The sequence below is a fragment of the Harpia harpyja genome, chromosome 20 (genome assembly GCF_026419915.1).
Source record: "Harpia harpyja isolate bHarHar1 chromosome 20, bHarHar1 primary haplotype, whole genome shotgun sequence".
NCBI lineage: Eukaryota > Metazoa > Chordata > Aves > Accipitriformes > Accipitridae > Harpia > Harpia harpyja.
Window position 1 is genome coordinate 17,070,664 of NC_068959.1, and position 27,003 is coordinate 17,097,666.

A 27,003-nucleotide genomic window follows, 5' to 3' on the forward strand; every position below is an offset into this window, starting at 1 on the left:
ATTCTGTGGAAATAAGTCTTAGCTGCACAAATACTGTAATTCAGGATAGAGGAAAGACATTTAATTTATGTAGCAGAAGGTGGTGTTTTTCACATGCTCCACATTGCTTTCATTAGTACTTTCATTTGAGAAGGAAGATGATACATTTCTGACATGGAGAGTACATTAGGACTCATCAATATCTCCTAAAGTTAGCTGTCCTGCCGCATACAATGTTATACACATATTACCCTTTTAAATTTTCCATTAAAATATCATCATCTAAAAAAAATAGAATAGACTAAATTTAGGGGGAAAAAGTAACCTTCATCCTAAAATTAAATTGACCTAAATCTTTGTGTTCTTTATTTCTTTATTCAATCAGATTATTTTCTCACAGCTCTGTGTCTATCGGGTTCAACAGAAGTAGTATGAAAGATACATTCTAAACTTTGGACAGTGTCTAATTTTATTAAGCACCAAGAAGGAATAACAGTACAGGACAAACAGTCTGGATAATTTTAAAACAATTTATGAATTTATCAATTCTGAGCTGAACCACAAAACAGTTTGTTTACCTATAAATACAAAATTGCATTATAGTATTTTCATGTCCAATTAAGTAAGCATTACATCTTAAAAAAAAAGGAAAAAAAAAAAACTATAGCCAGTGTTGTCATTAAAATGAAAATCTTATAAGAAATTTTATAGTAATTTATTCCTGTACTACAGTAATCTGAATTAAAATCAAAACTATCCTGATAACTCTTGCATCTCTAAATGTGCCTGCCTCAATCCTCTGTGTTGTATCTAATCTATATACTTACTTTAAATGTTCTGCAACTACATAAAATAATTTGACAAGACTCTATGTTTATAGAAAAGTTGAGATTTGAAAGATCGAGTATTGTTCACATAAGGTAGAGTGAAAATGTCTCTGCCTTAATTTAGAAGGATCAATTTGGAAAAGATGAGAGATAAATCACTTTCATTATAAACTCAGATCTTCCTGGAGCTGCAAGAGAGAATGCCAATCATTCTTGGTCCTTCTGTTGTGAGCTAATATATACCAGTCATGAGAAGAATTCATTTTATTTAGGACATGAATTTGACCTTGGCCCTCAATTCCACAGCAAAAGGCAGTTGGTAAAGCCTCTATGTTGGTATTTGCAGTAGAGCATAGTATAGTTGTATAAATTCATGATATAAGATAAAAATTTGGAAAACCATCATGTTACTGATAGAGTTTATTTGAAAGACAGCTCATAACATTCCTTTATTTATCAGGATTGAAATAGCAACTGAAATTTCATTGGATGATTTTCCATCATAAGTTTTTTCACTTGCTTACTCTGTTGTTTCTGGATTGAGAAAAGATGAAATCCATATCTATATCTGTTTTCCTTTATTTCTTTAAGAGAAATTATCTGCTGGTTAGAATATGGGTTGAAGTAACTTAAGACTCTCAATTTCACAGCTCAGCTACTAATGGACCATGAATCAAATGTTCAGAAGTGCCTGAATAATTTAGGAGTCTAAATGAGGCTGAAAGCCACTGATATTTTGACTTCTAGGTATTTAAAGTGGATATCATAATGTGATTCACAAAATCCTCTAGCATTTCAATAGTAATAATAGCAGTATTGATGAAGATACTCCAAAGAAAAATATCCTTTTAAAAGTGCAATTTATTCAGTTATTTTTTTATTTTGTTATTTAAATATAGTACATGAGTCATTGGAACTTCAGTGTATTTCAGAAGAAATGTCCGTAGGCAAAGGCTTATGTGTGGAACTCTTATTATATAAATTTAGGTGTTATTTTTAAGTCTTTGTGCTTCTTCACTGCAGCATTCCTGCAGTAAACTTTCATTGTTCAGTCGCATACTGTTTTATTTGGAGCCAATATAAAACACAAATTACTTTGCACTTTCCCATTCTCAGACCAGGTATTAATATGCCTTGAAGATCTACATCAATTTGCTTTATTTATCACCGTGATATCAACTTTTCAGAGCACACATCTCCATGTTTTCCATACATCACATTGTGTGAACTGACCTTTCTCTACACTGTTTTTGTTTTCTTCTGTAGTTGATTGCTTAGATCCAACGTGCTCCAACCACGGAGTCTGTGTGAATGGAGAATGTCTCTGCAGCCCAGGGTGGGGTGGAATAAATTGTGAGCTTCCCAGAGCCCAGTGTCCAGACCAGTGTAGTGGGCACGGTACCTACCTGTCTGACACAGGTCTTTGTAGCTGTGATCCCAATTGGATGGGTCCTGACTGCTCCGTTGGTAAGAAAAATATTTTTTCCTGATTTTGCAGTAATGTTCCTATTTTGTTAAAATGTTAGCATCTGTGACAAGTTTGAAATTCAAATAATTTAGAAAATTGTCTTTGGAACGTGTTTGGTCCTTTTTAGTTATGTTGGGAAGAAGTGTGTGTATACCTTAGATACTATTTTTTGTGACGTTCTTAATTTGGGACTGTCAGCTAGGGGGCAGGGGGGATGCAGGTTAGGAGTTTGTATTTTGTTCTAATGTTGACCCTCATTTTGACTGAAAAAGTTACTTCAGTGCTTCACACCTGTATCCCAACTGTAGATGAAAACTTCCATAATTTATAAATATGTTTATAACATTTGAGGAATGGAAAACACTACAGTTAAGTACATTTTGGGGGGTTGCTTTACTGTGCATCAAAATGCTACTTATTTATAAAAACATCACAAAACAGAAAAATCTCTTTTCAAATGGAGGGTATTTTTCCCTTTTCAGTTGTACATGGAATATTAAAAAAAAAAAAATTTAGTGCAAGAGACACTAAATTGCAGGCACAAAAGTGTAGGCTAAAAATTTCATCCTCTCCAAAGCTACAGTGGTAAAACTTGATTATCCTAACAGAAGGAGCTAAAGAGAAAAAAAACAGTTTTGACAAGACAGCAAATGTTCTATTTGTGGGGAAATTTTGCATTTATGTTGTAAGCCAAACCTTGAGACCGAGCTGTTGGCCATAAGCAACTCTCTCAGAATAAAATTTACACTTTTCACACTTATTCAGTTATTTCTTAAGATTAATGTCTTAGAATACCCCACCAGTAAAATGAGTATCAAGATGTGTTTTTTCTGCTTCATGCATCAGCAGCCAGAAAAATTTATGAATGAGAGTTTCACTCTCAATTTCTTTGATGATGCATGAGGCAAAAGACCCCTCTGCTTTTCTGCAACTTCAGCTGGCAGAGAGCAGAATTTTCGGAGTGAGACACCAATAACTGACCATGTTAGTAATAGGATTCCAAAATCTCTCCCTTGAAAGTGTCTTTTACCCATCACTCCCAGAGTCTAAGTGACCCTGAATTGTCACTATTGCCTGCTGAATGAGTCTTAGGTGAGTTTCAGTCTCATTCTTAGCAAATCAATGTCTGTATCAAAATCACCAGAGGTCCAGGTTTGAGTAAAACAGAGCTACATGCTCCCCTTCTTCGCTGCTGACAGGTGTTGAGGAAGCTACCTCTGAAATTTGTTTGTATCTCAATAGAGGATGCAGCTCTACAGCAGTCTGTCCAGCATAAATTAGCAGATTTTTTTAAAATAACTTTTTAATATAGTTTAGTTTGGCTTTAAGCACAAGTTAAATGCCGGTTTTGATCAGACGATGAACAGGCAAGCTTTTGACAGCATATAGTTTTCAGCAAAAGTATACCTGTTCTACTCACTTTTCCCTTCATGACTAGGTTGCTGCTTCTGCCCCATTGCCGCTGCCATAAGCTAGCTATAATCTTTCTTCTTTTGTTCTCCTAGAAGTGTGCTCCGTAGACTGCGGCACTCACGGGGTGTGCATTGGCGGAGCATGTCGCTGCGAAGAAGGGTGGACAGGAGTGGCGTGTGACCAGCGTGTGTGTCATCCCCGTTGTACGGAGCACGGAACTTGTAAAGATGGGAAATGTGAATGCAGAGAGGGCTGGAATGGGGAGCACTGCACCATTGGTAGGCAAACGACAGGCACCGAAACAGGCACATATTGCTTTCTTTTCATAAATCGTAGAAACATAGTTACTGTTGTGTATTGTGATAGGCTGTTCCTTTAAGGACCCTAGTGCTTTCAATATTATCTCTGACTCAAAGTGTGTTGGGCAAAATGCAGATGTGCTCTCGGAATCATTTAAAATCAGTAACAAACTGATTTGTAGAGAAAAAAAAAAACCCAACGAATTCCACAGCAAATGAACATTAGTAAGTAAAGATGTAACAAATGGTCCATCACGGTATCATCTGAGCCAAGATTTTCAAACTTAACTAAACATTCCTTTGTGTGAATGGCATCTTTTTTAATTTCCTGGTCTGATGCATCAGTGCTCTCCTGCTATTATACATCACATCTGAAACACATCGCCACCATCACCACACAAAGCAGGGGTCAAGTTGTGGAGGAATAAGTGGTCCTGGTGTTACAGAAATAGCTCCCTAGCATTCTCCTGCGTTGTGCTGTGACAGTGGGCATGGTGTTTGCATATAGGCAATCCCAGCATGGGAGGGCCCTGCCGGTAGTGCAGCATGCTGCTGTACCCTTTCCTAATAGCGTGCTGCTCAGTACAGCATTGGCATCATGCAGAGTGCTGTGACTAACACGATTGCAGCTCAACTGTGATGTGTCAGCCTGGGAAGTTCAAAAAGGTTATACTTACAGAAAGCAATGATGTTCTATCCTCTCAATTACCGTGCTTGAACATTTATTCTGAAGAGGAATTAATTGCTCCTAAATAAAGTTCTTTATTTACAAGCAGTCAGGTAGTGCATTTGGATTATTTTGTAAAGTTACTGAAAACAAAGGGAAAAATTGTTATTTTCCCTATGCTATAATCAAAAATGGGAAGTTCTGAGTGATCACATATCTTCTGAAAAGTCTGAGCAAAATTGTCTGGAACAAGAGTATCCAACTTCTGAGGCAATGTGAGATTCAGGCAAGTGTACTTTTCTCCAAAGATTTTTTGGAGGACTGTGAGGTATACCTTAAAAGAAACCTATTGACTCCAAATCCAAGGTCATATTGTTTTAATTATCTTAAAGTGGTAAATTTAACAAAGAAAAGGAGTAGATCAATTGAGATTTCTATGGCAATCAGGGACCCTAATGGGACAGTCCTATTACAAGTGAATTGCTATTTCTTTACTTAAAAGTATGGTGAGATTCTTGCATCCCGCAAGCTGGTTTTCTTTTTCATTCCCCTCTGATTTCTTCCTGGATATACAAACCATTTCTGATACACACATGAGTTGGAAACTAAAAGTATACTCTTACTGGAGAGAAGAAAAAAAAAAAAAAAGAAAAATAAATACATATTTTGGGGGCATATCCTTTGATGTTGTGGTGCTGCATGCTTCCACCACACTATGATAATGTGATTTAAATCAAAGCTTTTATGACTGAACACTTTGTGACCAGCATAGATGCAGAGTGTTTTCTCACAATTGCTTTCTGACTTCCATCATATCAACATATCTCTGCTAGATTAATCCAGGCATTTTGTTTTCATATTAAATACTTCCCAGATCTTTTCAAAATGCCTAGTATATAAATTTTTTGCATTGAATTGTGTAATAGTTGCTTAATTTAAAAGTTGCTGCTTTGCACAAAATTTGTTTTGCTTTATAATCTTTTAGTAATATGCGTATGTTTACAGGTAATTAGTGTATTTAAAGTCTTCATTACTGTGCACACAAAAAGCTGCCTTGTACTGATATCTTAAAAGAATTCTGAAAATTACAAGCTAAACTAGTGAACTCTGAAGTGAGATATTTTTAGTCTAATTTTCAGAGCTGTGAAATAAATATTTTCCTTATTATTGATATATATAATCAATTCTTCTTTTCAGAAGAAGGGTGATACTGCTAAAGTGATTAAAATATCCGTAAGCTTTTTTTGTTTGGTATGTATTAGAAAGATTTCCTTGAAACTTAATGTGAGTCTGCCTGTGGCAAAGATGAGACTAGGGCAAAAAATTTAGGTTTGCCTTTCTAGTTATCGTATATTAAATTTGTGCAGTCATAAGTTGCCTGTTGTATGTAGGCAGATATGTATTTTTGTGACAGACCTATATTATTAAGAATTTTCATATGCTTATATCATGAGGCCTGATTGTGCGGCCATTTACAAAAGCACAAAGCATGATGCCACAAATGGAATTCAGTTCAGAGGGACAGTCAGCTTGATCCCACTGGTTCGTGTTACATGGGGCTGAAACAGAGAGAGAGTTTGGAGGATAAGGATGGTAAAACTAATTTTTGTCAGTATTGGTACAAACAATGCTAGAAGTTACCACTGGAAAATTTGTCCTTAGAGTGACTTGATACTTTGGAACAAGGATGAGTTCCTCAAGATGTTTTAAACTTTGGTGTGAAGAACTAAAGTGTACTTAAATTTTACAGAAAGAAATTTTAATTTAGAGTACTCCCTTTATGGTTTCGCTTTCAACTGAAAGGTTGACAGACCATTTAATGTCAGAATTACTCACTGAGGAGTGTCCACCTAAAAAGATAATATTCAGGAATGCAAATTTGATGTATTCAAACCTTGATTTTGTAATTTTTTTAAAAATTATTTTATTTTATTCTTTTTAATCCAAAGCCATTGTTTTAGTCCTGTTTGAAAGGTACCTGGCAAACTGCACAGTCTGTTTGTCCTAAGGCAAAGCCAGGCCAGACTAGAGTAAAATAGCATATGAGCAGAGGTTGAATCTTTCCCTTCCCTCTACATAGTTTAAATTTTTGAATACCCGTGTTAGGTCTTCAGGAGCAATGAATGGCCAGGCTTACCTCACAAGACATTTGAGAATTTCTCCATGTGGACTTCAAGCAGAAAAATATGAATCTCATAGGAGAGTTTATTTACTCTGAATTTCCATTTATTGATACACGTAGTCTGAAATCTCTTGAAGTCAGTAGAAAAACTTGCTTTGATTCCAGTGACTTTAGGCCAAGCCCACTTAGAACAAATCGATCTAATTCGTGAGAAAAGAAACAGGCTTCTATATACAAACCAAAATATATTTTCTTTTATTTGTGTTTCTTTACCAGTTTCATGTGCTAGATTCACATGGCTGTGGAAAAAGAAATCATTATAGCAACCTGCAGGTATCCAAGTTCATTCAGCGTATTTTATTCTATTTAATATCAAATTAGGCCTTTATAGATATTTGACAGAATGCATACCCTTTGGCATTTTGATGTTGAGTATCTAAGCTCAAAAAATTTAACAAAAATACAGTTTCTCTCTGCATTACCTCCATTTTAAGAAAAGCACTCTGAAAAGTCTCCCAGAATGCCACTATTAGCTCGGTGTTAACAAGCTGTTTGTGCAAAGCAGCTTTTACCCATGTGCAGCAACAGAATTACATATAAAAATCAGTGAATGCAAAGTCCAGGTTACACAGATTTTGATGAATCTATATCCAATAATAGAAAAATGAAAGGAGTCGTGTCTGGTCTAGCTCAAATGCTGTACGTAGCAAAGCAGAACTCCACATTGGGCACTACATTTCACTTTCTTACTTCAGGTAAGAAGAAAAATTGCTTACTGGAGTGATGATAAAGAAAATGAATCTTTTCCCAGTGCAAAAATAGACCTGTCAGGATATGTTTATTAAGTGATTACTATTCATTGATTGCAATTATGGAGGAAGTTATAACTAAATAATAGAGGGTAATCTAGATGAAAAAAAAATATTGGAAAACTAATAACAAAGCGAAACACTAAGATATAGCAGTTGCTAAATCTTGAACCAATTTCATGCCAGAATTTTAAGATGGAGGATTTAGCTTTTCCTTGAATCATCTGAGTGTTGTTAAAGCATGCTGTTACAAAACAGATCTGTTACTTTCCCTGAAAATAATATTTGGATGTTTAAAACTGTTGTTTTTAAACTGTTGTGGAGGGTGTTCTCCATATAAACTGTCAGGATAGCATACTAAGGACAGTGTGATATATATGGAGATCTTAAGAAACAGTCAAAACAACATTTTAAAAGTGTAATTCTGTCTGTAATTCATATCCCTGCAGCATGAAATACGACTGTTATTAAGTCATTGGTAAAAATCTCACTGTGAGACCACTGAAACCAGGATTTAATCCTAAATATTTACAAGTAAAATTTAAAAGTCTACAAACGTATCTCGTAAGGTGAGCTCTCACCAGAAGACGATATATGAGGTTTTCTTTGCGGCCGCCTGTCATATTGCCAAAGCCTTGCTTTTATCTGCTCACATTCTACATTAGATGTAGGTTAAGCACTTCTGCTTTCAGACAGAAAGTGGCAAAAGATTGTAGTCAAGGCTATTTGATAATATGGATACTCTGCTGCAGATTACGATCAAGACAATTCTTTTGTGTTCCTTTTTTTTTTATTTTTCAATGCAAATGAGCTATACCTGCTTTGACAGCCATAGAAGCTGAACCTCCAACTATCTACCCGCTAGGTTGGAAAAGACCCTTAAGATCATCGAGTCCAACCGTTAACCTACACTACTTCCTGGCCTTGGTACTGCTTTTCGGAATCTAACTCCAGAGGTGGGGATCTGCCACTCTCTTTTCCCCACTGAGTCCTTGGCGTCTGTACTGAAACTGTCAAATGGTAGGACATGTTCTTTAGTAAATAAGGGATTTGGAAATCTGTATTAGCCCTATGCCTTATCTTCTATGTTTTCAGGGCCTTGAATAAAGAAGAAAGATTTGTAAGAATCAGGATCCTGTCACCTACGTGGTGGGAAATAACCTAAAATTTTCAGATACATAAAAATGTGCAGGAAAAGGGAGGACTCTCTGTGTCCAGGATGATTAAGATAAGAAGTTTCAGTTACAGTATGGGAGATTTGGGTTAGGTGTTAGGAAAAACCTTGTAACAATAAATGAAAAACTAAAGTAGGTTGTCCAAGCAGGTTGTGGAGTCCTCATCAGTGGAGCTTTTAACAACAATTTAGACAAACGTCTGTCAGGAATAGCAGAGAGGCAATTCATCCTGCCATGGGGCAGCAAGCTGACTAGAAAGTCATTGAACCATATGAGCTCTCTTCCAGTCTGGTTTTAAATGAGCTTAAAAGGAAGCATTCCTTCTAAGTACTTTATTTTATAATGGCCTATGTTAAGATTCGTACTGTCATCCCCTTTAAGAATCTAATGCTGCTCTTAGAAGTAGAATTGATCATTTATCCAACCAAGGAGACTAATCTATGTGTTCTGTATTTGCAGAACAATGGGTTGTCAATGTATATATGGAGCCACTCTGAAACATCCAAACAAAGAGCAAATATTACACCCAGTAGGTAAATACTTCAAATCCTTTCCCTTTAAAGCACCAAGACTCACCCAACTGAACGTTAGATGAATAGTATTCGACCTCTGTTTTTACAAAAAAAAAATGCTTACTAAAAATTTTTTTTTCCCCCAATTGTTTTGGGATGACCATGCCCTTCCCAGCTTTTAGATATGTTTATATTTTTTGGCAACCGGAAGGAATACCACATATAAAGTGTAAAGATGATGATTTTTACCTTATCATGAAGTCAATATTCAATAGAAACATTAATAATGCAGCATTGTGTTATCTTTGGATACAGCAGGATATTTTTGTCCCATGATAATGCTCTTTGTGTCAAAGATTTTTTTTCTTCTACTACTGATTTTTCTTGTTGTAATTACAACGGTAATGATTCAAAGATGAGGCAATTTTCAGGAGAGATGGAAAGTGTGTGGGAGGAGACAGTGGAAAGCCATCGTATCTGACAAAGAGCAATTTAGAAGGAGCTAGATATATTAGACTTCTCCGATGCACTCTAACTTAAAATTAATCTGTAACAGTTTATAACCTATCAAGGCATAAAAAAAACCTTCTAAGTACTTTATTTTATAATGGCCTATGTTGGCTCTGTAGAGGGAGGAACACATTTTTTCATTTTATTTGAAAAATGCATACAATATTTGGGTCATGACCACTTTTCATTACTGATGATACAGAAATATGTTGGGAATATATATGATGGCGTGACCAAAAATATTAGAGACATTGGCTGTTTCTGTATCTGCAGATTCAGGTTCATCATCTGTATAATACAGTCATCCTATTGTCTTTACACCTGGTGGCACATATCTTGATAAGCACATCTATGATGCAGTCTTTTAGGTACATGTTGTCAAGCTTTCATTCGGAGTGTGACAGGGTCGTTTCCCCTCCACGCATCTCTTCAGCAAAACAGAAGAGTAGCAGATACCTCATGAAGTAATCTGAAAGATTCTCAATGATTTCTGTCATTCTTTGCCCGTAATTTACATTTTCATTTCTGTCATGCAAGCACAGACAGACTCATAACGTAGCTTTCCTTATAAAGTGATGTTTTGGTCACGTATGTCACATTATATCATGTTACATTTTATAACCAAACCCAAGGAAATGTACTAGTCAATTAGACAAGTGGTCATCTAGTCCAACATGACCATGCTTCAGTAAAGATGCAAGCTCCCAATAAATAAGCAATTAGAAATTTCTTCCTGGAAAGATGATGCTTTTTATCTTTTCCAGCTACATCCGCTATTGGGTGTTTTGTTGGTTTTGTAAACATGTCATCTTTTATTTCACCTCCAAAACTTCTGAATAAAATCTCTTGGCTGTAGACTGCCCAGATTACACGCTGTGTAAATAGCTCTTGTTTGGGATTTTTGTTTCTGATTTGTAACTTTCTAAATTCCTATCCCAATAACTAAAATATACTTCGCTACTTTTGTGTATCAGGGATGAGTAAACTTTCTAAACAATTTCTGTAGCACTAAGGAATCCAGAACTACCATATGCATCCTCTTACCTTATCAGAACTGAGCAAGATAGCTGATTATATATATTTGGAAGGAAATATTCTGTGTAGAGATCTGTATACAGTGAGAGTGGTTTGACTTTCAGGGAGTTTAGAAACAGAATTCCTTTTCATCTGCAGAATTTACACGGGGCAGCTGGGGATCTTTTTTGGCTAAAAGGCAAGCTTATTCATGAGGAAGAACTTTCCTGTTTGCATTCTTTGCTGCGGGCTTCCTGTAAATGATTGAAATATGTCACAGCACAGTGTCAGAACACTTGAGTGGCTTTTTTCTTTCTCTTTATATAGGATATTTGCAGAACATGACTTTACTTCTTCCCTTTCTATCCCCAAAAAATTAATGAGCATGTTTTCAGCAAAGCTTCCTGCATTTTGTCTGCTACTTCAAAGATGCACCCAGCAGATACTGGTGAATAGTTTTCCAAACTGAAATCACATTTCTTTTTTCTCCTTTTGGAGGGGCTTCTACATGAGTTATATTGATTTTCTGACCAATACTTGAACTCTTGAAAGACCACAAAAAGAGAGGGAGGGCAATCAATCAGGCAGCTGATCTAACTTTTGAAAGGGTAAAGCTGATTTTGCTGTTCATAGGAGTATTCCCAGCATCAGGCAATCTTCTCTTTTTGGACAGATAATGTTTTCTCTGTTATTTTGTACCCTGTGGTGTCAAGCGCAGCTTCAGCAAGTGAGTGAATTGCATGGTGTTGCTGGATACAAAACAAAGACATGGGAATGCTTGTGACAGGTCAGTGACATAGATTGTATAGAGATAGGAAGGTAGTACCAGATGTTGAGAAACATATATATGTGCATGTATATATGTATATATAATATTTACTAAGAAACAAATATAAAAAAGAGCAGTATCTGCCCATCCTTTTCAGGCCTCCTGTTAGTGTTCTTGTTAAAGATATCTTTTCCTTAATCACTTGCATTCTTGCTCATACATTCTCAAGATACAATTCTTGTATCTTCAACATCAGTTTCACATACTCTTTCATGCTTGAAGATGCAAATAAAGCCAAATGTGTTTTGCCTGACTGCAGCAAACTCTATGGAATAACAATTCAGACACAAGGCTTTACCTTTTCAGCTTCTTGTCAATTTAGTATCAAATTAACAGTAGGATGCATTAGAAGTTAGAGGCTTGTCTTCCTAAGATATTTGATGCTTTTGAAATTCTCTACTTAATATTTTCATAGTTTAATGTTGTATTAAAAATATTAATGTCAGAGAGAAAAAGGAAAAAAAATGGTCTCCATAGCATCTCTGAAGTGTCAGTTCAGGATTTTGCTGTGTGATATATTTAGGGCTTTGGGGGAAAAAAGAAACTATTGAAAGCTTTCTCTTTAAACTGTCAGTTATCTCTTATGCAGTAATACTCACCAAGGATGAAATACACACTGATGTTGAATATTGATACATCCTCCTTTCACTAAAAGCCCTTACTTAGACAATTTTTTAAAAGATCTTAAGGATTGAATATGGGGACTTGTTCAGGGTACCAGTTATGAGGTACCATGAGCCATTCTTATTGAACAAAGTTTTTACAAAATTTATGTTATTCGGCTCCTTTCTCTTGTTCTTTCTTTCCATCCCTATTCTGACCTGCTTATGAAATGCTTATTAGGATAACCTCGCTTCTGGAGATTATTCCTGTAGGTAGCCTCAGTCTATTTCATTTTCGATATAGTTTTTCTGTATATATAAAAAGAAGCAAACTTTTCTGTACAACAGAAATCATCATATAATGTAGTATATTTTGTTTGCCCAAAGAAATTACAAACATCATTTGGATAACTGAAATATAAGAACTAAATACAAACTTGAGTGTTCTTGAAGGTGTTCGGGTCTGAGGTTATGGTCCATGTTCATCTCTGTATGTTGAATGTGCAGATAGTTGGAGTAATATTGGGATCATTATTACCTGATTTATAGCTGCCATGAAAATTGTAACTAAGTGTGTAGATTTCTGCAATTTCCAGTACATACTACTGTAGTGTTTTCAGTGATATAGTATTGATTGACATATAAGTGTCCATCTCATTCTGTCCGTTGTATTCAAAACACATCCATGCTGGGATAGATAAGAGACAAAGCAATACTGGTGTCTCATTAGTCTAGCAGCAGTTCACAGTCATAGTACTAAAAGCCAAAGGAAAAGTGGGACATGAGAAATTAAGGTTACTGTATTTATCCTCATTCTCTCTTCATTCAGTAACAGGATTAGAGCAGAAAGGATTCGTGGTCCAGCTGTTCCTTGAAGATTTTCAAATCTGAGAGCTGACCCTTAGCACCGGGTGCTACGCACCTAACTTAAATATTTCACTCCAAACAAGTACCTCTCTTAAACAGTTAAGCAGTTTTCATGGAAAAGTAGTAACTTTTGCTTTCACAAAGACTTCAGTGTGACATGGATCATAATATTATCCCTAATGAAAATTTAGGCAGAGGAGACACAGCTGTCTGCTTATCCATGTAAAGCTTTTCTCCCTCTCATTCTACTAAACTTAAAAGATACTTTTACTCCAGTCTTACTGTAATCTGCCAGTTCTATGGCCCATGACGGATGTCTAACATCTGGGATTCGTTGCCTTTTCTTGTGCTGTCTCACTGGTTATTGGGAGCCATGCAGTGAGTCCCAGATGTTCAAGTGTAAAACAATTTCTGCATTCTCTCAAACATGGTTTGCATAATGGCACCTAAGTCCTACCCAACTCATTTGTATTTTCTCTGTTGTACAATGCCTTTTGAAAGGCTGTGAGTTTCCTGCATTCTGTAAATAGGGAGGCATAATTTTGACAAACTGCCAATCAATGTCAGGGTTTGGTGCTTTTTCCTAATCCCATTGTATTTTTAGTTTCTATTCACAGTTTTTAACAGTCCAGCGTGGAGCAGGTTGATCGATGCAGCATCAGTAGACTGTGGCCTGCTTTTAAAATGCTGTAAAATAAGACACCATACAAAATAGCTGCAAGGAAAGGTTTAAGTATTTCTTCTTAAATGTTCTGGAGTGATTAGGGTAGACAGAACTACATGAGCTCATAGTTAATCTTTCATATAATTAAAAAGTATATACACTTTTAACATTTTAGTATATTTTTACAGAAACCCATGTAAAGTAAAGATGAATCTCTTCTGTATTCATTCCAGTTAATTGTAAAATTTCAGATGAAATGTTTTTAGGTAGATGTTGAAAGAGTAAAGTTATTCATAAGTGTGACAAATGAGTAAGATTCATAACGCATCTAGACCACATATGTTTTAATTTGCCTTCAAATAGCCAGTTTTTCAGAGCACTGAACAACTGAGCTAAAGAATCACAGTGCATCAAGATGCAGTCCCTGTTCTAAAGAGAAATAGTAGTGATAAGAGCTTTGTTATTTAAGAAATAAATAAAATGGTGTAATCATGATTAGACCCCATTCTTTTTAATTAAAAACTAAATCACTGGGTAGTGAAAAATATTACTAGGTTGTCATTTTAGGCTAGTAAAGATACTAAGAGGACAATTATCCAAAAGAACAAATTAACAAAATAAAAGATCAGTTTAGAAATAACATGTTTACCTAGAACATGGTGGTTTATTGATCTTCAGAGTAGTACTGCTTCAAATACTGTGATTTTCCAATTGTTAGGAATCAAGAGGGATTGCTGAGCTTCTTGTGGAATGAGTTCCTCAAGAATAGCACTGCAGTTATTTTTGTAAATTCAGCATGCACAAACACAAAACCCTCAATGTCCCAGAAGACACTGATTCTCCTAAAACCAGAGATACATTAGTACAGATGAGAGAACTGGCTTTTTGTTTTAACCACTGGGAATACCAGAGAGTAGAACTCGGTTCCTAATGTAGCATGTTGCCATCCACTTTTCAGCGCATTTTAAATATAAACTGATCTGACTTCTTTCCTTTCCATTTAATAAAGCAAGGCAAAATGTGTATATGCTGGGTTACAGATCACTTCTCTCTGAAATTAGCAGAGGAATTAGCAATATGGCATACAGTTTTACAATGGATGATAGTATGTCCAGAATAAAGCAGTTATAGAAAAAGAAGTTGGGTGTCTCTCTCCCTCTTCCCTATTTTCTTTTATTTTTAAATTGCAGAATCACTTACATTTGAACAAGAAAAGTATTACTGAAAGCAGGAAGCCATGGATGATTATTTACTGCTGAAAAGTGAAAGCACAATATGAATTTGTTAAAATGTTAACAGATTCTGATTAATTCTACTCCTTACATTTTTTTTTTTCCCCCCGAGAGTAATTTGATAACAGTACAGGAAAAGTAATGGCAATGTGCCTTTTCTTGTTTCAAAAAAAAAAAAAATTGAAAAGATGTTTTAGACTTAACACAGAAAATCACTGCATAGAAGTTTGTTAGGAATGTGAAATGAAGGTTGACATTGCTCACCGTGCTGCCTTGTTAATAGATAGTTGAATTGGGGGGGGGGAGTGCAGGGGGAGGTATAGTGACACTGATTTTTAGATCCAATTCATCTTTTTGTTGGATTCTTTGGAAACTAGGGGTAAAATTGCTTTTTGTTACTGCCTCCCTTGGATCGTTATTAATTGATTCTTTATCATGAAGCCAATCCATATATATCTTCATTGTGTCCTGTGAATGTTTGAACCTTTTTTTTTTTTTCCAAAATAAGTCAGAAACATTGATTTAGAATGGAGAAAGCCTTCCATATTTAGAGAACGGGTTATTAGAGTCAAGGTCACTTTGTTTGTGAAGAGGGCAACAGTTGCTTGAAGGAAATACTAGGTGAGTGTTAACACTATAGAAAATGTTACACTCGTGTAAACAGGTCTGCACTCATTGTTTCTGCATTATTCCTCTACAGAGATGGTTATGAACCAGAACCCTAAACAATGTATATACTGTGTTACTCTTGCATATGTAGCTAGAAGGCTGAAGGAGAAATGAAAAAAATCTATACAGATGCCTAAGCATTAGCTTGCAGTTGCACCTTTCCTTAATTCAGATCCAGAGGGACCTGTAGAGGTTATCAGTTTTATGATTGTTCATTGGAATCTTTTGTTATATATTCTATAACAACTTTGATTGCTTATATGCTGAAGAAAAAAGTGAATCAAAATTGGTCAGGCCCTCCCTTAATTTCAAACAGTGGTTCATATACTTTATCAAAAGACTTAATTACATATGAAATATCACTCAGATAGCAAACTTTGTGGATACACTGAAGTGTCTCCTGAAATTGTTAATATTTTCATACCACATGAAATTTTATTAAAATAAAATTCAGACGGTGCTTATTAAAACCTAATGATTTCCCCATTCCTTTGATCTTTCAATCTTCCATACATAGAGAATTTGATAAGTAAAGTCTGTCTTCTTTGACCAGTATTTGTATTTCTAGTTACCATGAAATTCCTAAAATGCTTATTACCTAATTTAAAAGTGTTACTGCATGGAAAGTTTAAGTATGAGATGCTTTGTAAAAGGAAATATTTATTCAGCAGAATTGGGGTAATTTAACATATTTGCCTTCCATTTAAGACTGTATCTGTTTATTCAACCTTTATAGTTACAGTTTCCCCTACTACACTAAGGATTTTTGTCAGCATTTCTGAGATAAAACACTGTATTTTTAAAAATTTCTAGCAAGGTGTATATAATGTATCTGATTTCTTAAGGTGAATGTTCCTGTTGATATTAAAAGGGAGTTTGCAGAATATGGCCCTGGATCTTAATTATTTATTTTATTTTCTGTATTTTATTGCTTGAGATAAAGATGTCATAAAATGTGAGGAGAGGTGTCATTCAAATGTGAACAAATGACAGTGAAGTGAAAGGGAAGATGTCTGTTCTTTTCAGCATTGCTTCTACTATTTTGTCCTATGACTAAAAATTACAGGTTTTTTAAAGATAAACTTTCACAGGGCTACTGCTACTGATCCCTTTACTTGAATTAGGTAACTTCATTCTAGCTTAGGAAATAATTAAAATTAGTAAGTTGTTTCATTCAGCATGAGAAGCAGATACGTGTGCTGGAAAATGCACTTAAAGGTCTTCAGTTTACTGATTTGTACCTTGAGGAGAAAGGCGGTGTCATTAAACTGCAGGGTAGTTTTTCCAGTGAGTGATACCCAGTTAAAAAGAATTTTTGCAAAAACTTCCTAACCACTTACAGAAGTTATTACAGTAAATTGGATATACACTATGCCTGATTAAACGTATTCCCACATATGTATTCACTCTGAAACCTAAAGCCGTTCCAAAGTTCACTTTGCTTGATTAAGAGCCATGGAGATCTCATAAACTCAATAGAGTTAAACTGCATCAATCCTCAGGTGAGAGACCTTCAACTAACATTTTGATGTTGCAAGGGGTTCTTTTGTTAGCTATCATGGAATATAGAGTGGAGTATTATGGAAGTCGTTGGCAGTTTGAGTTAGGGCAGTACTTCTCACTTTCTGCTCTGAACTGATGAAATATTGCTATGCAGTGGGAAAAGGCTGCTATCTACTGCTTGGTTTCACAGCTTTGAACAAATCGTTATTGTCTAAAGGAAAGCCTAATTAATATGTGTTTCTAACATGTTCCTTAGAATGTGGTAACAGTTCAACTACGTATAAGAAATGAAAAATGATACTACACCACATTGAAATTATAGGAAACAGACAGAGTACGGTAGCCTAAGTTGGAATTCTATTGGAACACTGATGGTAAATAATGCTAGTCTTCAGAGAAATCTCATGTTCTGGTAATTTTCCCTTGAATTTTTCTACAATAATTAATAACCTGGATAGAAAACAGAAAAGTCAAATTTCTTTGACATCTCTTTGGTATGTTTAGAGATACTATTAGCTACTCATGCTGTATTTTCAGTGTTGCAAAGAAAGAGCAAATTGCACAAAACTGTAGCAAATTGTCCTTTAGATGTCCCATGCACAGATCTTAGGGTTTTTTCTTTCTTTTTGTTTTTTTGTTTTGTTATTGGAAATTCGTTTTGACTGGTCTTTGTTTATAATAATTTTAAGTCTGCTTTTCCCCGTTTTGTTTTTTTTTTAAACTAAAGCAAATATCATGACAATACCTAGTTGCGCAACTTTTTGCCTGACATAAATCAGTGAATAAAGGGTATTATCCAATGTATTGATCATACAATCCTATTGCAGCCGAGGTGGAGCAATCTCTAGATTTCTTGGCTGCCTCTCCAACTCACTTAGATATTGTATTTCTCTTCCCAAGAGAAGTGCTCTGTCCTGGTTTCAGCTGGGATAGAGTTAACTGTCTTCCTAGTAGCTGGTACAGTGCTATGTTTTGAGTTCAGTATGAGAAGAATGTTGATAACACTGATGTTTTCAGTTGTTGCTCAGTAGTGTTTAGACTAATGTCAAGGATTTTTCAGCTTCTCATGCCCAGCCAGTGAGAAAGCTGGAGGGGCACAAGAAGTTGGCACAGGACACAGCCAGGGCACCTGACCCAAGCTGGCCAACGGTGTATTCCATACCATGTGACGTCCCATCCAGTATAGGAACGGGGAAGTGGGGGCAGGGATTCGCCGCTCGGGGGGACTGGCTGGGTGTCGGTCGGCGGGTGGTGAGCAATTGCACTGCGCATCATTTGTACATTCCAATCCTTTCATTATTGCTGTTGTCATTTTATTAGTGTTATCATTATCATTATTAGTTTCTTCTTTCTCTGTTCTATTAAACCGTTCTTATCTCAACCCACGGGTTTTGCTTCTTTTCCCGATTTTCTCCCCCATCCCACTGGGTGGGGGGGAGTGAGTGAGCGGCTGCGTGGTGTTTAGTTGCTGGCTGGGGTTAAACCACGACATGCTCCTAGCAAACAGTCCCATTATAACTAATAACGTCCTGCTTGTCCCAGCATGGCTTAAAAACTGTCAAATACAGATGCAAGGCAACCAAGTTAAAAGCCTAGTTGGTGCTTCTGAAGGCTTCAACAGAGAAAGGGAAAAGAAGTACTCTGTCTATAAGAAGAAAGACTTAAGTATTTGTTCCAGAGACTTAAGGTCACTTCTAGTGAGGCTAGGGGAGGAGCAGAGCTATCGGTTGCCTGATAGTAAATATTTTTAATGTAAAGCAAGCAGAGCTTAAAGAGTCCTTCCTCTTTCAAGTTTCTTCCAAGTGCACATTAAATACTCTTGGCTTTTTCGGGAGTGAAATGGTGAAGATGACCTCTTTAGTAGATCAAAATCAGTTTCCCAGATTTATTTAGTATTTAAATATCAAGGCAACTGGCTGCACTTGAAGAATTATGAAGTTTTTTCCTTCGCCATTTAGGCAGATAAAGAAGGAACAAAAAGAGAGCTATCCTATGCTTTGTCTGTGCGTGCAGGATTAAAAGCTGTTTATTTGTGAAAACAATATTTTTATTTCTGTAGCTTTTATTAGTTATTTGTGCAGTTGGTAGATATAAAAATTGGAAAATGGCATGACATTCATGAGGCTTATGTATACTGAAAAGGGATGCAGAATGGATGCCTAGCACTTTAGAATTAAAGGCATGTTTATAAAATATATTTTATGTAGTGAAATATTCACCTTCTATCCTACATCTGCCAAACAGCTCAGCGTACACAAATACTCACATAACTCAGAATGCATTGTTTATGTATTTTAATTTGTTTTACGTACGTTGCCTATGTGGCAGAATACTGCTCCTATGTCGTGGGCATTATTTCATCCTTTACATTTGTACATATTTAAACTCCATAAATTCTAGCTTTAACAAACACATGAGATGTATCTATTTTAATATTCAAATATCCATTTTTTTTGTCACTTCTGATCATATTTTACTGTCATGAAGATTTAGGATTACTGCAAGCCAGAAGGGGTACAAGAAGCATTTAGTGTACGTTATCAAGGCTTTTTTCATTCCAAACTATCCCACAATGATTCTTAAAAGCTTCTTTTCTTCAGTGCTTTCTTTTGATTTTCCTTTGGGACAGCTGAAATGTTTGGACTCCGTAGTCTGTAACCATACAGTCTGCAGCCATTTATTGGAATCCATGTAATTAATACTTTAAGAAGACCAGCTGCAAAATATTATACCTGTCCATATAGTACTTTTCATCCTGAAGGGATTCCAAAGTTCTGTACCAAATTTAAGGGATAGATGCTCGTAGAGCATACTAATCTGTTACACAGTAATGGAGGAAAATGTGTACTTATGTTAAGGCTCATATTTATTCTTCTGCTAGAGATAACCCTGCACACTTATACAGGATCTGCATTTGCATACCTGAAAGTTAATTGCTAAATTATAAATTCTGTGCAGGCATTAATATCTGATAAATAGCAAGTAATTATATTTTAATAATGCCTGAGAAAACTGGGATTCCCTGCCCTGAGAATTATGAATTATAAAGCTCTAAAACTGGAGGGATCATAGATAATTCAGTTTGGAAGGGATGTCAGGAGGTCATCTAGTCCAACCTCTTCCTCAAAGCAGGGTTAGATGTGAGGTCAGATATTAGACTCAGGCCCATAGTTTTTAAGGCAGACTTCCTACAGCCCTCTTTATTGTACATTGGATAGGCTGTTACTCACCACTCAGTGCCCTAGCTAAGCATCTTCTATAGCCTATTGAGCAACGTAAGTAGTGTATAATATCTGCTTGTTCTCACTACAGTGCCCTGCTTGTGTATGCATGTGTGTGTGCACACATCCCGTTCCCTCCCGTCCCTGAATTCAAACAGGGTTAGAAATACTGGTGCCAACTACTGTTAAGTAGTACTGGCATAAGGGAACCAGTTCTGTTTGGTCGCTCTAAATGCTGGTTTAGCTTACTAGAGCAGTTTGGTTGACTTAAACTCCTCTGCTCTGTAAAGCTATTTGTATATTAAAGGAGTTATGGTCAAAGAAATGCAATTTGTATTTGGAGCAAAAGTGGATGTGATTCCATTTATATGTATGTGTGTATATATATATATATATGAGTTCTTATTTATAGAGTGAAGGAATTCATTCCTCCTGTATGCCTTATGTGGAGGATTTGTGAAGTGAATAAAAGTATTCTGAAGTTAATGACTGAACTGAGAACTGTGAGTGTCTTCCCCGAAAATCCCAAATTGCATTAGGTCTAGAATGTTAGTTTAGTTTTAGTAGGACTTTATAAAAATGTTTGGAAATGAAAAGCCTGATGCTAGTGATATTTGGCTAGAATGGATACATCCAAGGATTGCCTCTTTGTGGAATGGTTAGGCTCATGCCAGTCTGATGAAAGGAACTCTCCGTTTCTAAGTGATTGATCGCTTTTCAGACAGGAGAAGCATTAGTTATCCATGACCCTTTCAGGAGTCAGGAAGGGCTGTAAAACCACCAGCAGCAGTTTATAAACCGAGGGGTTTCACCATGCTTGGTAGTCAGTTAACGCATAGAAACCAGAGAAACCCCTGTTTTTCTGAACAATCACTATGTTAATTTTAACTATTATATAAAGGGCCCAGGTACAGCAAACTACCATGAACCTTGAGGCTGTACAGTAGCTGATTGAAATTCATGTAATTCTGTTGAATTTGGCTGAGTTTTGCCAATGTGGACCAGCTTGTGTCCTGGCTCTCAGCTGATACAACTGAGAAGGATGAAGAGTCAGTCTGGTCGGTGGAGAAGGATGTGATCCCAAGAAGTCTAGCCACTTCAGATTTAACAGTTAATTTTACATTACAATGTGTCAGTTTTTCTCACACAGATAAACTTTTCAATATTTGCAGTATACCTTGTGTTTAACAGGGCTAATTCCAAGGCCTTGTCTGTAGTGTCAGTTTTCGTGTTCGGCACAGCATACCTGTTGGTGGCTTTGTTGTTCTCCCTCTTTCTGTCTGCGTCTTGCTTCTGCAGAGACCGGAGCTTGAAAGCTTGCCTTATGATCATTGTGTGTTAGGCCATCGTTTGCAGAATGCTAGAAACAATTTTGTTACCAAATCTGATTTAGAAACCTAGATTCATATGTAAATGTGTGAGCACAGCAGAGGACAATATTTCACGCTTAATTACAAATATTGTGTTTGTAGAATAGTTTTAGGTCTACGTAAATCCTAAAGAATTATTTTAATCTGGTTATGTTTAATGTACCTACACACTGAGCTTACCAGAAAATATCTGATTTAACTTGGCTTGGTGTTTACCTTCTCTGCCTCTGCACTGCAACTTTGTTGCAACAAATAATGTTGCTTAAAAATATTTTCTGAGCAGTAAAGCTAGTGATTGTGATTTTCCTTTAAAATTTAAAGTAGACTAAATGCTGGGTGGCATTTGTGTCTTAAGAAAAGCTAGCCAGTGACAATGTAGTCTCCTCTGCTGACCCCTCAGAGCATTCATAGAGAAAAAGTACATCTGCCTCACTGGAGGGTTTTCAATCAAATGAGAGGTCTGGGAGTACTCTGTACTACCAGACAAAGCCTTGGTAGCAATAAGCGATTCTGCCCTTTCCAAGCCTGATCTTGTACTTTTTATATCAGCAGGGTCTTAGATCATAAATATTTGAAATTAAGGCCTACCTTTATGGCATCTTGATGTATACAGGGATTTTAGAAGTTCAGATCTGAGCAAGTGAAGGATAGGGCTTACCTCTAATTTTACGCACGCTGCATTCACAGCATCATTAAATTGGGTTCAACTTTGGGTAAGCATGGCACCACGCCATCTCCACCAGCAAGCGTAGTCTGCCTGGGAGTGCGGGATGGAGTAGTAGCATCCTTTGTTATCTGGGCTCTGTGTCAAAATTGCATAAAGGAACATGAAACTAGAAAAACCTTTAAAACCACATGACTTCATGCTTTCCTCCAAAGTTAGAATAGAATACTCCAGGCACTTCAGTAAGGTGGGTATGATTCTGAGTTCATGCATTGTCTTAGCTGTTAACAATAGTAAAATTAGGGCTTTGGATTGTTTTCTGCCTGAAACAAGGAAAAATTAGGTCATTTATGTTGAATTTGATAAATTTCAGTTAGCCAAATGAAACTGAGCTTTTGACTTCTAATGTCTGGGATTTAACAGCGTGATATCAAATATCCTTTTGCCAGATACAGATATCACTTAACATAAGAATTATGTCGTATTTTTTCCTCTTTGTCTCTCCCTATGACACGAAGAGGGTAGAATGGGTAAGGAGCATGGAAATGTGACACAACTTTGTGCATCAGTGTATATGAGATTCTTGAAGCTTTGTAGTTAATAAGTACATCTAAAAGTATACCAACACTTTACCAAAACATTTATTCAAAAAAGTTCAAATGCACATTTTTTAAAAGCTATGACTGCCACATATTTCAAATAATAAAAAAGCAAATTGCATTGTGTGCAAGGAGGTTGAGTAGCAATTACTGTGTGAATCCTAATTTTTATGAACGAATGACTGAAACTGCCTGCCATAACGCTGTGATTAATGTAGGGATTTTAGTTATTACACTGTAATTGGGTTATATATTCTTTTAAATATGAGGTCAATGTTTTGCTTGTTACTCTTCAATTGACTGAATTTACACATCCTGTCTGATAGGTCACTTTATCATTACACTGCCATTAAACTAGTTACATAGACGTTATTTTAGAGATAAATCCAACTTGAGAAGGCTTCTTTCTCAGAGACGATATTAAATATTACAAAGGATAATGCCAGTCCTTGTATCCGATATCAGAAACATTAATACAATAAAAGATTATGGTTGTGGTACTGGTTTTATGAATGCAATTTCACCCAGAATTATATTCTAAATGGATTTTGTTACAGTAAGATTAATTTGAAAGAACCAGCTATCTTAAATACAAATTTTACTGCATCTTTTATGTATTTTTTTATTGGGTATATGAATATGAGTTGAATATGAGTCTTGTTTGAAAAGAATACACTGTGTAACCTGAATGTGCTGCTAGGGTCGAATTTTAGCTCTTGCTCAAAATCTCAGCAAATAATCTGCTTAGCCTATAGAAGAAACTACGCAGCTATGCTGTAGCTTTTGGGCTGCAGCAGTGTCTTTACTTATGTCCATATATTTCGTATGACTATTTAACTTATGCTGGTGCACATCCCAAACTATCGTCACCTGATCATTGAAAAAGCCACCGGGCAGAGATTTGGTTTCTGTGCAGGATGTGGTGCATCTTCACGTTAAGGTTAGCAGTATCGGGGCATGCAGACAGCACGCTGCCCTCGTACCATCCCTTACCCCGCCTGCAGTCAGTGGGTGATGTGGGGGCTGTGGTGGCAGGATATTGTGGACATCCCACATTTGCAGGACTGGATCTGGCCTCCTGCCTACAGCAGAGCACTGGGACTCGTAGCATTGCAGAAGCTTCTCAGCTTTAGTCTTATGGCTTCCCATCAATGCAGTCTCCCTTCCTTCTTGAAACTGTCTTTTATATCTATAAATAGCCCAAATTCTGGGCTCAGCTGAAGCTCTTTGTGTTTGCACAAGCTTCTGAGCAGACAAGGATTTTGTGATTATTGATCTGTTTGGTTTCCTCAAGTCTCAGGACAGTGTAGCACAAACTGTCACCCTCTTTTCCCTGCCCAGCTGTTAGCAGCTTGAAGGGGGGTCACACCAAAAGCTGGTGACAGTTAGAGAACTCTGTTGGTTGTGCACAAGAGGGAGACCTCGAGGGTGTCTCCCCCGATGAAAGTAATGGGAGCCCATCTGCTTGAGTCGCTTAAAATGAAGTTGGATAAAATGGACTGTACTGCTGGGAGCAATCCTTTGTTAACAAGGCGTGATGCTCTCACACCCATGGGGGGTTTTTCAATCTCAAATTTTTGTGACCTATATTGCAACATGAGCTTTCCTCTGGTTTTGGCAGGGGGTGGTTTGTTTGGTTGGTTGGTTGGGTTTTGTGTCTGTATCTTTTTTGTAGGGGTTTTTTTCAGAAAGATATAAGTGACTTTTCTTGAGACTTCCTTGTTAATACCAACAGTTCACCTTTGTGTGAGGTTTAATTCTCTTCTTCTAAACAGTCACACACATGTTTTTCTCACATTTTCCTATTTTGTTTGGAAAGCTGGATGTTCTCTGAATTCCTGCCTTTACATGTGAAAGACAGAAATTGCATAGATATGTAGTAGATACCAGAATTTCCTTCTAAATTCTATGACATACATATCCCAGGCAATTTAAGGAACCTTACTTAACATTCATAATTATCTGCCTGCACAGAAGGTACTAGAGTGGAGGGATTCAGGATTCTTAAAAGTTACTTCTCGGCCTTTCCATTTTTTTCAGCCTGTTCAATAAATAAAATTGCAGCTGGCCCATTCTTTAGTTTTAACTCAGGCATGTGTTCGTCTCCCCCTACCCATCTACAAACAGTTATTTATTCCATACATTCCTTTGTTTGATAAATAGCTTAAAGAAATATTTAGGCTATTGGGTAATTTAAAAATAAATGTTTTCTCTAAAAAATAAAAAGGAAAAAAAAAGAAGCAAGGAAGCCAGTCAGAGCATCTTGGTGACAAATGCTTCAGTGCCACAGAGAAGCTCCGGTTCTGTGTGAGCACTCTCTGGAAACGCAAGCAACACTACTGTGGTACAGGAGCAGTGAAACTGGGCCTTTTATTACAATGAAAGGCTGGGTTAATTCTTAACAATTTGTCACTCTGTGTGATTATCCTCCTTTGAAGACCTGAGCTAGTGCTTCTGCATGGCTCTCTAGCCTGTTCTGGAACTGTCCAAACTCACTCAAAGGGGCCTTACCGCTCACTCAACCAATACTGTATTGCATTGACATATATTTAGTTACATGTTTGGGGTTTGGGTTTATTTTAGTTGAAATATTACTCTGTAGAAAATAACTTGCATGTGCCTACCATAATACTATGTGTCCTTCTTATTTGTATGCCCTTTCTTTGGCTTTAACTAAGCCCTCCAGGCTTTGGAATTGAAGGATTAAAAAATAACAATAGCAAATAAAAAGCATAATTTTATTTTCAATGTTGCTAGGTACCTGGTTCTATGTACCTCATTTATTATTTGCTAGATAGCAATAGGCACACCAGCACCTCACTGAAGAGATGAACAGAAAATACGAAAACGGTGATTATCCTCTAAAATCCAAATTAAACAGGCTATTATCATTACTGCTTTTATGTAATTTCTCTATATTCTGTAGGTACCATCATATCCCAGAATACTTTTGTTTGCTACAGTTCTGTAGTTAACAGCTGTAATGAGAAGAGGAGGATTTAAATGTAATTTAAATGTTCCCCTTGAAACACATGTGTATCCTGTGAGCAAGAAAACACTGTGCTGTACAACATACTCTTTACTGCAGGGCATCTTCACCCATAGGACCACCTGGTCCAATGTCAATTCAAGTGAAAGAAAAGACTCCACGGACTGCCAGCGGGCTTTGGATAAGGCTGTGTAAAATGAGGTTAGGTGGAAATATAAACAGGAGATAGTATATTCCAGACTATAGCTGCACTACATGTGCACTAAATGGAGGGAGGTGCTGGGGACCCATTCTATCTATCTGCTTGAAGACATTGTTTGGAGGAGTTCGGAGGATACATGGCTGACAGACAGTTTTGGATCAGAAGAACACTGAAAGTGTAACCTCTAAATTTACATCTAGTTTTCCATATAGAAACAGAGTAGAGGCTAAAAACATTGTCTGCTTCTCTAAGTGGTTACGAGTTATCACCTAGGGAGATTTTACTTTTTTTCCGCCATCTCTCCTATTCCCCTTTTTTCCTTTAATTATACTAAGAGGCTACCTATTCCTTCAAAGTTTGAAAACTTTAAAAAGAACAAGATTTCTCTAACTTCTCTTTCCCTGGCTGCCCTTTCCCTTCCTTCTTTTCAGAATGATTGGCCCCACCATAAGTGGGAGTTCTGATGATTATGAAGGTCTAGACTGGAACCACAAATTAATTGGACAGTGTGTCTTTATATTCTGATTTACTTAAAATGTTTGCTTTGGAGTTTTAAAGTAGTTTATGCAAAGGAAAAATCTATATATGCCTGGGTAGCTGGGTACATGTGTCTTTGTACACTTGGAGTTTGTGAGTATCAGTGGAATGAAAAGGAACTCTGTGCAGAATTTACCCAAAATTGACTGGAATTTTTGATGTACTGCCTAGACACTGGAAATTAATTTGCTGAGTTCAAAAATGAATTAATCATTACAATTTAGTCTGAGAATAATTTCATTGTAGATGAAACCTATGAG

At 36.5% G+C, this 27,003-nt stretch overlaps 2 protein-coding genes across 17 annotated transcripts in view; one reads left to right on the forward strand and one right to left on the reverse strand.

Annotated features, from left to right (window-relative positions):
* Positions 1 to 27,003, forward strand: part of TENM2 (teneurin transmembrane protein 2) — a 716,298-nt gene that overhangs the window by 628,714 nt on the left and 60,581 nt on the right. For 13 of the 16 annotated variants that reach the window (XM_052816231.1, XM_052816228.1, XM_052816232.1 and 10 more), the window contains 2 exons: positions 2,073 to 2,273; positions 3,780 to 3,992. In XM_052816231.1, the coding sequence (XP_052672191.1) occupies positions 2,073 to 2,273; positions 3,780 to 3,992 (414 nt within the window). The remainder of the gene's footprint in view (positions 1 to 2,072; positions 2,274 to 3,779; positions 3,993 to 27,003) is intronic. The other 3 variants (XM_052816233.1, XM_052816236.1, XM_052816239.1) reach the window with 1 other exon arrangement.
* Positions 16,865 to 27,003, reverse strand: part of PANK3 (pantothenate kinase 3) — a 288,950-nt gene continuing 278,811 nt past the window's right edge. The window contains exon 8 of the transcript XR_008239485.1: positions 16,865 to 16,878. The gene's annotated coding sequence lies outside the window, so the exon portion shown is untranslated. The remainder of the gene's footprint in view (positions 16,879 to 27,003) is intronic.